General features: G+C 44.7%; 1 protein-coding gene across 1 annotated transcript; it reads left to right on the forward strand.

The window, feature by feature from the left end:
* Window positions 1-222: 222 nt before the first annotated feature.
* LOC117583432 (farnesol dehydrogenase) lies at window positions 223-4,199 on the forward strand. The gene is made up of 5 exons (XM_034271731.1): window positions 223-440; window positions 503-668; window positions 741-867; window positions 3,547-3,682; window positions 3,864-4,199. The coding sequence occupies exons 1-5, from the start codon at window positions 303-305 to the stop codon at window positions 4,038-4,040; spliced, it is 744 nt and encodes a 247-aa protein (XP_034127622.1). The 5' UTR covers window positions 223-302; the 3' UTR covers window positions 4,041-4,199.
* Window positions 4,200-11,883: the final 7,684 nt, after the last annotated feature.

An 11,883-nucleotide genomic window follows, 5' to 3' on the forward strand; every position in this document is an offset into this window, starting at 1 on the left:
TAACAGCCAACAAATTGTCAAAAATGGTTGGAAAATAAAATACTTGTGCTACAATTTGGTATAAATCGAAGTCGCAAAAATGTAGTAGACTAGAGCATTATCTTGAAAAGATTAACCTAATTAAGGTAACTTTTAGAGCACATTCTCTTCACGCTTCGCCCACGGTGCTGTGCTATGGCTGCTTAAGCTGGATCCTCGATCGCTGGCAGCATCCACAGGCAGTTGCTACCGGCACACGAAGCTGCTAGGTTGTCTCCACTGTTACAGCTCCCTACAAATTGTCAGTCTCTTGCTTCTAAGACATGGATAATTCTTACTGGCGAAACAAGGTGGCTGTGGTAACAGGCGCCTCAGTAGGCATTGGAGCCAGTACGGCTGTGCTCTTGGCCAATGCCGGAATGACTGTCGTTGGACTAGCACGACGAGTGCAGCTCATTGAGGTGAGAAGTGAATATTCAACAAACGTATGTACATACTTGAAGCTATCGGCGATGTTGCGTAGGTTCTCAACGATCAAGTGAAAGGCGAGGGAAAGATATTGGCCCATGAGTGCGACCTAAACGATGAGCAGCAGTTGACCAGCGCCTTTGCCTGGCTACGCGAGAAATTCCAATGCATTCATGTCCTTGTCTGCAACGCTGGCATCCTGAAGGCAAACTTTCTCAGTGGTTAGTGTCGTTTTACATATGTTTAATCTTGAAGAAACAATGACCTTTCCTCCATCACACTCCTACTTTTAGAGTCAACGACCAAGGACATTAAGGAGCTTTTCGATACGAATGTGGTGGCCACAGCCTGCTGCCTTCGGGAGGGTCTGAAGCTGATGGCTGCAGCTAATGTTCGTGGACATATTGTGGTTATGAATAGGTGAGTATCTTTTCAGGATATTTGTGCTAGCCAAAGGGTCAATTAATATTCTTAGAAGTCATTACTTTCACATTAACCAGTTGGAAAAGTATTTTGGGTTAGTAATAATGTTATTTCAAGCTAGGTTCCTTTCAGTCTCTCTTCTGTGAACTTTATCTCTTGATTTCTGGGTCACAGTTAAATCCTTGGATACTAAAAGTGAATTCAAAACGAACCACAAAACATTCATTTATTACCAATTGTGAATGGACATACAAATGCTAGTCTTTGCCAATTGATTTATGGTTTACTGAATGCTGTTTACCCTGCTAAAATACGAAAATTAGGCTCAAACTGAAATGAATGCGTGCACCCACACAGCCACACATGAATACGTCCATATTCATATGAATGTGTGTGTGTGTGCATAGCGGAAGAGAAGGTAAATCAGTAAGCACATTCGCACCTATATGTATTATAGTTTTGCTTATAATGGGAAACACGGGCTGACCAAAGCTTCTGCCTTGAGTGCCAAAATATTCGTGGGGGACTGCGTGAGTGAGTGTGTCTGATCGGGGCGTAATGAAAGTGCAAACAGGGGGAAGCCAGGCTGCCATGCCCAATGTTGATCAATGCATGCATATTGCATGAATCGCGCAAAAAGGACTCGACTCCTCCTCGCTCCCTGTTGCTGATGTGATGGTTGGGGTTGGTGCAGAATAGTGAGTGGGGCTGGTGCGTTATTTAAATTAAATTAAAAGCCATGCGGCAAACAAACAGCACAACAGCACAAACATTTATTGATATTTAAATGCTGAAAGCAAAGAGAGTGACAGAAAGGGTGGGAGCCAGCTAGCAAGAGAGAGGGAGAGGTAGGGGGACAGATAGGACCTGTTAGGGTGACCAAGCACAAGCCAAGCTCTTCCTGTTCAATCATGTCAATTTCTCTCGCTGCTGTTGCTTTTGCGATACCCTTGGAGAGGGTGTCATGACTTTACAACATCCTTCTGCCGTAGTAGTAGAGTAGAGTAGTAGAGTTTGGGCAATATCATCAATTCAATATTTGATGGTATCTTCTTTTTGGGAGGGTATCTAAAGCTGCGGCCTTGCAGCTGCACTCCATTCCTGTTGTTGTTGCTGTTGTTGTGCTTTTGCGGTGTGGGTGTGCATTAAAAGCTTTGCATGCCCAATGTGTTTGCACAAACAACTCCAGAATCCAGCAGCAACAGCCGCAGCAACACCAGAACACCAGAACCCCAGAACCCCAGAACCAGAAACAACAACAACTCAATTATTCAACATAATTAAGTATTTTGCATTAAGCTGAATGCGTATTGCATTTGCATTTTCCATTCAGCCCCCCGCAGTATGCCCAGCCACCCATCCACCCATCCACCCAACTGACCAGCCGCTCGTCGATGATTTTTATTATTTCATGAATTCCAATACGCGACGCATTTAAAATCAAAAATGTTGCGCATTAAGCCGAATGTTTGATTTGCGCTATGGCTTTAATTTCAAATTGCATTGATTTAATTTTAATGAAATTTACTTGAGTGCACAAACGAGAGTGCGAGTACATACATACCATTCATGCATACATATGTACATACTTACCACATGGAGCCCACTAGCAGATAGCAATTATTGCCGTTCGCCCATGAGCAAATGGATAAATTGAATAATTGCGTAGACGCACTGTGGGCGAGCATGTTTTTCCATGCCAAATTCATGGAATACAATTTGTATGCCGAGTTCTATAAAGTCAACATTAATCTTATTGATTATAGGGCAAACGCATGGAAATTGCGAGTGGAATTTGACTCAGTTATTCCCCTTATTTTTGAACTGCCTTTAAAGACACTCAATCCATAAAGGCAGAACGCATTTTTCCGCCATAATGAGCAACGGACATGGGCATATTGTCAAAACCGAATACAATTGAGCAGTGGAAAAGGCAACTTCGAAATTCGCAAACGTTAATTAATGAGAAAATGTATTTATTTGGTGGGCGGTGCATTGGGAGTCAAAGACAATGCACGGCCGCCCGCCGGGCCGAGCGGAGTCGAAGCCGAAACTGTCCACTGAGGCGTTGCTAATGAGCGTGTGACGCTGTGGGGTGGGGCAGTGGTCGTCAATATGCATTTCGCTTAATGTCAATGAAATAATATTAAGACTTAATTAATTTAAAAAAGTGCACTGGGGTGGATGTTGGCTGGACGATGGCGTGGCTGAAGCTGACGCTGAGTATGCAGCTGTTTGCTTTAAATGCCATCGTTCCCGAAAACGTATGGCTACGGTCACCTGGACGGTAAATTAAAAGAAGTTTACGCAATGTTTGCACAAAATGCACGGCGACATGCAGGCAGATGGGGCGAGACAGGACTCAGACTCGAACACGGACACGGACAGGGACACGGACACAGACACCGGTACCCGGACACATTCTTTGAAGCATGCAAAGTGTGGATTGCAGGCAGTGGGGTTGCGTGTCGGGAACGTGTCAGCTGCTGACCGCCATTTTCCGTAAGTGTTGCTGCTGCTGCTCCGAGCTCTCTCTGTCTCTGTCGCTGGCATTGTTTTTTGTTGCTGTTTTAAGTGCTTAAATCCGTTATGTTGACTTTATTTACCCACACTCACGCACACACACTTTGTCTGCTCTGCCTCCTTATGTACCTACACTGCTGACGCGTTTGACAGCGTCCTCGGCCATCGCATACCGGAAGTGCCGGTACCCTTATTCAGCGTTTATCCGGCCACGAAGCATGCAATTACGGCACTCTGCCAAACGGTGCGCCAGGAAATACATTTTCTCAAATTAAATATTAAATTAACGGTAAGTTAAATGCAGTGCATACATGGCACTCCACTCCACTCCACACCCCATCGATAAGACCACCCCCCATTTACCCCCATCGGCAATCACCAACCCAATCCATTCACGAAAATTTGCATGGCCATCAAACATGACGAACGCGTCTGGTAACCAAGCAGTACTCGTCTTTATCCCCCACCAGAGCATCTGTCCTGGCATGGTGGACACGGATTTTCTCAGTGTTTACTCGCACGCGGTGGCCGAGCTGCCCAAACTGCAGCCCCTGGACGTGGCCAAAGCCGTTCTGTATGCACTCGATACGCCCGATGGAGTTCAGGTCGAGGACATAATCCTGCAGCAGATGCGAAAGGTTAATTAATGTTCCCAGTACAACGATGGACACATATTACCACGCAGATAAAACATGCATTTCACTCCTAATTATCTACACAATTTATACGCAATGTTTCTTCACTTAGATATGTTTTTAATACTCTTAAATTCCCATTAAATTTGAATAAATGTTCTTGTAGATGCGGAATACTTTAATTTAAGTATAAATAAAATGATAAGATAAGCATCTTTCATTCTGAGAATTAAACTATTCAAATCAAATGTTATCTTAAATTTAAGCTATAGCTTACATTTCATTTGGGTTTCGTCACACTTGAAATTCCTTCGTACAAAATGCAATCCTTGCTCAGTTTTTCTCATCAAGTGCTTGACACATTTTTGCCTACGTGCAGACATGAGCATTATTGATAATCTGGCATAACATATTCCATTATACTTTGATTGTTCCTTCAACAACAGGCCATGAATATTTGTATTGGCATTCGAGTATTCGTTTTCCACCTGACTGGCTGCTCCGAGTCTTATCGTATTTTTGTAATTACTAAACAAGAGACTCGGTTTCAGAGCGGTTGGATGGAACTTGGATGGCTTCATGTCGCCGCATGCCTCAGTGAGTCTGCTTGCAAATCAAAAGTCAACTTTATCTAGACTCGAGGAAAGTATTTGCATGCCAGCAAGCCCAAGCCGAAGATATTCAAGCGGCAAATACTGAAAACCACAAGGAGGAGACTGGGAGGAGCTGCTCAAAAAATGCACATAAACGGGACAGAACAACGTTGCAGTTGACAGTCGTAAAATGCAGGTGCAGCTTAGTCAGGATGGGGCCAGGAGAAGCTGATAGTCGTGAATGCTGTCACAAGAAGTCTTTTGTGCATCCACAGATGCAATCGGGCACAAGTCAAGCAATTGTTTCGATTGGTCGGCCATAAATTTCCTAGCATTCATGTGGTACAGTTGTGCAAGCTGTTAACTAACAGCGATCCAACAGGCAGAGGCTTGAAAATCAATTGGAGAAAAGCCATCAAACAAAATGCTCACATACAGGGAGGGGGCAACAGAATTTATGGGGCTATAAAGTAAAGTGGCCAGAACTGGAGATAGCACACATAGAAAAGATCAAGAGCCCCTTCCTCTGTCTTGGTGGTCATCAAACTGGCAACTACCAAGCTGACCACAAAAATGTACAATTGTAAATATTTTAGGTGGCTTGGGGGGCTATGGGAAGTTTCCATGAAAATTGATAGAAAATTGGCGGACAGAAAGTGCTTGATTTTATTTATTTTCTACCATTTTCCGTGTGGGAAGTGGGTAGGGATGGACTCTAGGGTGTGAAGGGAGTGGGGTTTGAAATAAATGAAAAGCTGGCGTCATGGTGGAATTTATTGTTGCATACTTTTCGGCTCAGCGCTCGCTGTGGCATGCAAACCAAACGAAACGAAGCGCGAAAGAATTTTTGTTGCACACATGACGGTGCAGGCAGCACCCCGCAGCCTCATGCCACCTCGCCGTTGGCTGTGTTGGCCTTGTTTATTTTTCGGTTAAGCCCAAATATGCATTTTTCATGGCACATCGCAGCCTTTTCGCTGGTGTTGCTTTCCATTATAATTGTAATAACATTTGTCGAGACCGAACTTATATTGCATTTACGAGTACTTCTGGCAATTAGCGCCGCTGTTCGGTACCGCGTTTATTATATTTATATCACTCATACGTCATGGGCTCGGGGCTTGCACTTTGGCTCTTTCTAAATCGAATAAAACGAAGCTCTGGGCAAAGTACGGGGAAACAATGGCCACAGAAAAATACTCGCGGCATGTGCAAACAAAACATCCAATTAAATTAGAACAACTTTTTCCTTGAAGCCGGAGCATTTAATTGAATTGCTCAGTGCTTGAAGCACCTCCTCCACCCAAGGATGTTGTGAAGTATACAATAAAAGTTGTAAGATCTGCATGATGAACTGTTTAACTAAGATTTATCTTAAATTACTATAAAATAGATAAGTTATTTTCGAAGTCTCGTAAACTGTTCACGATTCAACAAAGAGACTCACTCTCCTAGCAAAAAGTATGCAACGTTTTCACTTAATCAGTCACATATCCCTTCCCCCCTTGGCATAACCTCGTTTATCCATTGTCCCAGCTCACACGCAATCCACAGAATGTTTGTTATGTGACAATTAATCAAGGGACGACAGAATGATTTAATTAAGTGCCACGCCCACAATTGACACCTGTACAACATGACACTTAAGAGCGTAACGGAGAGAGTACAAGCACTGGGACAGAGACACGAACATTGCCACAGAAAGAGGGCAATGGGCGTGCGTAAGACGACTTCCACAAAACAACTACAAAACTTTGTTGGAATTTTAAAGCCTGTAAAGCGACAGCTGCTAGGTGCGAGGACAATGAAAACGACGGTGCAGAAAAACCATTTTGTAACCCAAAAAACTATGCGAACAATTTTAATGTAAAATGCCAAAACGGTGTCGGGCATAATGCTGCTGGTTGCCATGGCTGTTGCTCCTATCGTTTCTGTTATAGCCACACGCAGGCACATCGCACATCGAGACAAATTTTGATTAAATTAAAATTTATTTTAATTAAACAAGCGTCGTAAATGTTTCATTTACGCTTCAATGACATGACAAAACAGATGAGCCAGAGGGGCCTGAGTGGGGCGGAGCGATACAAATATATCCATTCCGGTGTGTGGCTGATGCTCCAGTGTGGCCTTAATGTTTGCGTGTTTTGTGGTCTACTGACAATTTGTGTCCTTCTCCCCAACGGGGTCAGAGGCAGGCGGCACGGCAGCAGCAGCCCAGCCCCCATCCAGTAGCACAATTTTTGAGTTGGTTCCCCAAAAATTGTTGGCAACATTATAAAGTATGTTTTTTTTTTGCTGCTTTGGTTGCTTTTGTGCTTCCTCCGAAGCCCAGAAACTGCAATTACATATATTAAATGCTCGTCCGCCCAGAAGCATGGTAACCATTTGTGGCAGCATTTCAGCCCGAAAGGGTTGAGCTGGATAGGGTTGGGATTGGGGTTGGGTTTGAGCTTGGGGTTGCAAGCGTAGCTGCCATTAGGCGGCACATAAGCCGCGTTTAAGTCCAACTAATTAGCCCAAATTTGTTAGCCGGCTCCGCAGCCACCTGATAAGTGGGCAGAAAACGAAACTAATGCAGGGTAGGCTGCTGTATGCTGAAAACTGGGAGGATAGGAGATGTTTGTAGCTGAAATGTTGATGAGAAGTTCCTAGGTTATGGCACATACTTCTGCAATTCGAAAGGAAATCAACCAAAGCAGAGATCTTAACATTACAGGGTACATACATTCGGGTTGAGTTCCAGGGTGTGGCGGCTGTGCTCTGCTCACATAAAGAGTTAACTCTGCTGCATTTAGCGCTAAGCGAATGCACGACCACAAAAGTTTTTCGGGGCTGCGGGTGGGGCAGCTGGAAACTGGCAACTGGCAACTGGCAAACTGCAAATGCAACTCTGATGCTGCTGCCACTGCCACTGCCAAGTGTTGCAAGTGTGGCGCTGGTGTTGCCAGTTGTTGCCAGTTGTTGTTCTGGTATTAGTCGCTCTGCTGCTGTTTCTTGTTCTTGGCACTTTATTAGGGAGGGGCCTCGGCATTCCCTCCTCGGCAGACGGGGCTATTATTTGATGTTATTTATGAGTTGCAGACGTTAAGACATGAATTGGCCAAAGCACACAAGCACGCACTCACCCACTTGGAGATGTGGTTCACCTGCAACCACATAAGATATGCAATGTTATTTTCATTTCACTGGGAAAGTTTCCCTGGCTGGCGTTGCGGCAATTAGAGGAAAGTGTTAAGGACGCCGATGCCGCTTTCATTAGAGCAGAAGAGTTTCTTCCATTTTTTGGCTGCCTGATGAACTGCCATTAGGATGCACCCGCCTCGCACTGAGCGAAATCTAAATGTGCATTAAGCTGCAAAACAGAATGAGCAACTTTGTGTGCGTCTTGGATTCCCTAGTCTCCTTTTCTACTGTTGGCTGGCTAAGCCGGACGGACCCGTCTAAGTTTTTACAGCGGGGCGCTCGTGCATGTCGCCGGCGATCCTCGCCAGCTTCCACTGCTGCTGCTGCCACTGCCACTGCCGCAGGCATAAATCACGTGCGCAGTTCTCACAAGAAAGTTTTGATTTGTGAAATCAAAAGCCATTTGCCGAGCTGCAATCAGCACAAACATTGTATGCAGCAGGACCAAGAGCAGCAGCAAGAAACTTTTGCTTTTTGGCACTCGTCAGATATGGATGCCATCACCAGCAACAAGGCTGAGGTTAAGAGTGAGGCTGAGGCTGAGGCTGAGGATGCAGCAGTGGGAGGCGAAAGTCTTGGTCCTGCAAGTTTTTCTTGTTGCAAAAGTTTTTAATAGTTTGTTGGCGCTTTCGCTGATTTGCTGCAAAGCAAAGTTTTCTTTTTCTCCAGCATCTCTCCGCAGGGAATACCAGGGGGGGTGCAGTCCGAGATGGCCTTAAAGTATGCATCGCATTGCTTTGGTATGCTAAATTTCAATGGAGTCCCTAATGAAGAGGCAGCTGCCCATTGCTGCTCCTAATACGCAAGTGGGTTGCCCAAACATGTCATCTGCTGCTCGGACTCGGTTGTGGGAGGCGCTGTACCCACTACTTTGCATGTTTTTGTCATTCAGTAGATGAACAGGCAGGAAGATCTGAAAAGAGTTATCTCTGAGAGAATGCACAAGTCAAGGCTTAATATCTGATATATGTATAGAGTAGTTGTTGGATTTTAAGCACTTTCCAACATAGCGATGATTTGTGATTCATTCTGGTTCTCTAGCAACCCAAAGGGCATTGTCAATGCCCCACTTTCAACTCTTTTTAAATCGTAGAAAAGGAGACTTTCAAGTCGGACTGCTCCACTAAAGTGTTCCCAGTGGTTTTTGCTTTTGTCTCTCCTTGTGTCTTTTATCTGCGAGTGGCTGCGACGTGTCCGCAATAATCTGGCCGCACTGCGCTGCGCCCGAAGTATGCTAAAAACCATGGGAATATATGTCAGGCGTGGCGGGAGAAAGCCGAGGGAATTTGTCACAGTTTGTAGGCTGCAGCAGCGCAGCAGGAGCATCCGCACTAAAGGAGCGACTAAAATAGCAAGCGAGGGGCAAGTGCCACAACTGCGACAAAGTGTGCCGCACCAAATGAAGAAAGTTCGCGCTCTTTCCGGCATTTTACTAGACTTCTTTTTCCCTGGTCCCAGCAATGCGAAAAAGTCGTAGAAAAGTAGTTAAACTCCAACTTTTAGCTGCTCCAGCCTGACATAATTCTCGAAAAGTGAGCGCGGCGCCAGCTCTGAATGATATTTCCAAGTTCTAGTAATAAATTCTCCCCCAGACACGCCACAAAGTATGCTGGAGTTTGTCTATTTGCCACCAAAAAAGTGTTCCCATATGTTAAAAGAAGTGGGTAGTGTGGATGCCTATTAAAGTTGCATTGTGTGAGACAAGTTGGAATTTATAAAGTGATTTAGTCGGCAATGTTCTTTAGGTTTAGAAAATACAGCAAGTTATATGATAATTTTGTTGTTTATTTAATATTTACTCCTGACAGGCGTACTAAATTCTGTATGCGAGTGGAATCGACAAATTTAATTCCTGTTCATATGAATTTATTAGCCTCAAATCATCCAGGAATAATTTCGCAAAAATCTATTACAATTTCAATTTATTTACTTTCAAAAATGTTATCCATTTTGTGCGATACAAAGTCAAACCACCATTTGATGCACAAATGAATAAAATTGTATATGAATAATGTGAGTATTTGACTATACAAATGGACTATTCATTTCACTTTTGCCTGTTGCCGTTGACCTTCATTTAACATTCACAATTCGCATTCGCCTGGCAACCGATTAAAGCCGCAAAACTGCAATTTTCCGGTCCCAATGCAGACCGAGCCACGCGCCAAAGTGGTGCGTGTGTGTGAGTGTGTAGGGTGTTTGGCTCCAGCCCTGTTTTGGCCAAGTTCAAGCCAATGTCTGGCGGCGTCTCCAGCACGTGCTGCCCAGATTCATCTCCGTCAACGGCAGGATTCACAGTCGGAGGAAGCATCAGCAGCTCAGCTTTGCTCTGCTCCGTTCGCTAGCCATTTCTCTCCATTTAAATGGAGAGGAGAAAAATTGTAAAAAATTTGTAACCGAGGCGTTTTGTTTGCTCTCGTTTGCTTTGGTCACGGATGCCAGACTCGGTGCAAGTCCCGTCTACTGACTTTGCTTGCCAGTCAAGTCAAGTAAACATGATATGCGGGGTCTAATTTTTTCCCTTTTTTATTACCCTAAGAGAGTCTATTCGAATTTCGATTCAATTTGTTAGTTGTAAAGGCAATTAGACTGTAGAAAGTGTACATAAAAGATTCAATCATTTATCATTGAATACCTTCCAACTGTTGAGATAATATATTACAATAGCTTCTTATCTGATTGAAAATGAATCGCCAGCAATAAGTAGATATCCCTGTAAAGGGTATATAAACACCGACTAGTCGAGGTACTTATTTGTATATTTTTTTTGCCCATCATCTTCTCACCCTTGCTCCTCTGTATGGTTCAGTCTCTGTCTGTCTGGGGGGTATGTGTACTCGTATATGGTTGCACAATATTTTACATTTTCATGCATGACGCGTTTAATCACGTGATGCATATGATTTTTAGCCAGCCCTGGTCGGTCTGGTAGGAGATGAGAGCGTGAACATAGAGCATGGGAGAGGGAGGGGAGCAGCAGAACTGCTCTCATATATTCATGCATACAATTTCATCAGCATGAATTATGTTTTGCATACTACTCTCAGTCGCTACATACATATGAGTGTATGTGTGTATGCAAGTGTGTATGTATGTCTGTATGTATATGTGATTTGCTTGTTTTGCGTTTAGGTCTTTGCCGCTGTCTGGCGCATTCTTGTAGCTCTTGATGCCCACGGCTGTCGCCTTTCATCTCGCCCCTCACACACACTCGTCGAGAAGTTGCTCTCAGCGTCTTTTTTTTCGGTGGTTGTGTGGGTGATGTTAGAATGATGTTAGGGGATGGGTGGTGCCCACTCAAAAGTTGTGGATTAGAGCGTGTAATTTTACTAAAAAGCGCCACCGAGCCTCACTTGATGGGAGCCGGGGGAGTGTGGGGTCCGGTTCCAGGAGCATTCGCCCCGCAGCGACCGTTTGTTGCCATATTCTAAGTGTTTTCTGGGTTTTGTCGCTCCTAATTCCTCTCGCAGGACCCGGCGATGGCTCACATGTAATTTATGTGCTTAACTTTCACACTCGGCTGGTCAACACAGCACAGCACAGCAAAGTCGCCGAAAAATCGTCATAAAAATATGCACTCTCAAACAGTTTTACACTTTGGCGCCCCTAACAGCGAAAGCAGCTGAAAATGAAAGCTGAAGCGTCCAGCCATGCCATACGTATGTGTGTGTGTGTGTGTATGTGTAGACCAGAAATATATATTCAAGTGAATATTTATGAGCGACGAAGGCAGCAGCAGCACTTGTCCCTTACATTTTCACTTTATTTAAGCCATTGTGGTTGGTCTTTTCGCTAGTAGTTCTGGAGCAACAGTCTCGGGCATCGTCAACACATTCTGGCATTCTGGCCTGACCGTCTTTGGTGGCTCTCTGTTGCCTTTGTGGCTCGGCTCGTCCTCATCGCTGTCAGCATTTCCGGCGCTGATGAGTTTATGCTTGGGGGCCATATTACTTTATTCCAGAACCTCCCTAGCCACTGTCCTGTGGTAAAGCCCCCCCCCCCCCCCCCCCCCCCCCCCCCCCACCCCCCCCATCCCCCACACTCCCCACACAACACGCACACGCCCCCCCCACAGT

Source organism: Drosophila guanche, unplaced genomic scaffold, assembly GCF_900245975.1.
Source record: "Drosophila guanche unplaced genomic scaffold, DGUA_6, whole genome shotgun sequence".
In the NCBI taxonomy this organism is placed as follows: domain Eukaryota; kingdom Metazoa; phylum Arthropoda; class Insecta; order Diptera; family Drosophilidae; genus Drosophila; species Drosophila guanche.

What these genes read in the sequence shown, in the direction of transcription:
- LOC117583432 (XM_034271731.1), top strand. Translation starts at nt 303, where the DNA reads ATGGATAATTCTTACTGGCGAAACAAGGTGGCTGTGGTAACAGGCGCC. An exon ending in GAAGGCAAACTTTCTCAGTG is followed by an intron (nt 669 to 740) that starts GTTAGTGTCGTT and finishes TCCTACTTTTAG; the next exon opens with AGTCAACGACCAAGGACATT. An exon ending in CATATTGTGGTTATGAATAG is followed by an intron (nt 868 to 3,546) that starts GTGAGTATCTTT and finishes CGCGTTTGACAG; the next exon opens with CGTCCTCGGCCATCGCATAC.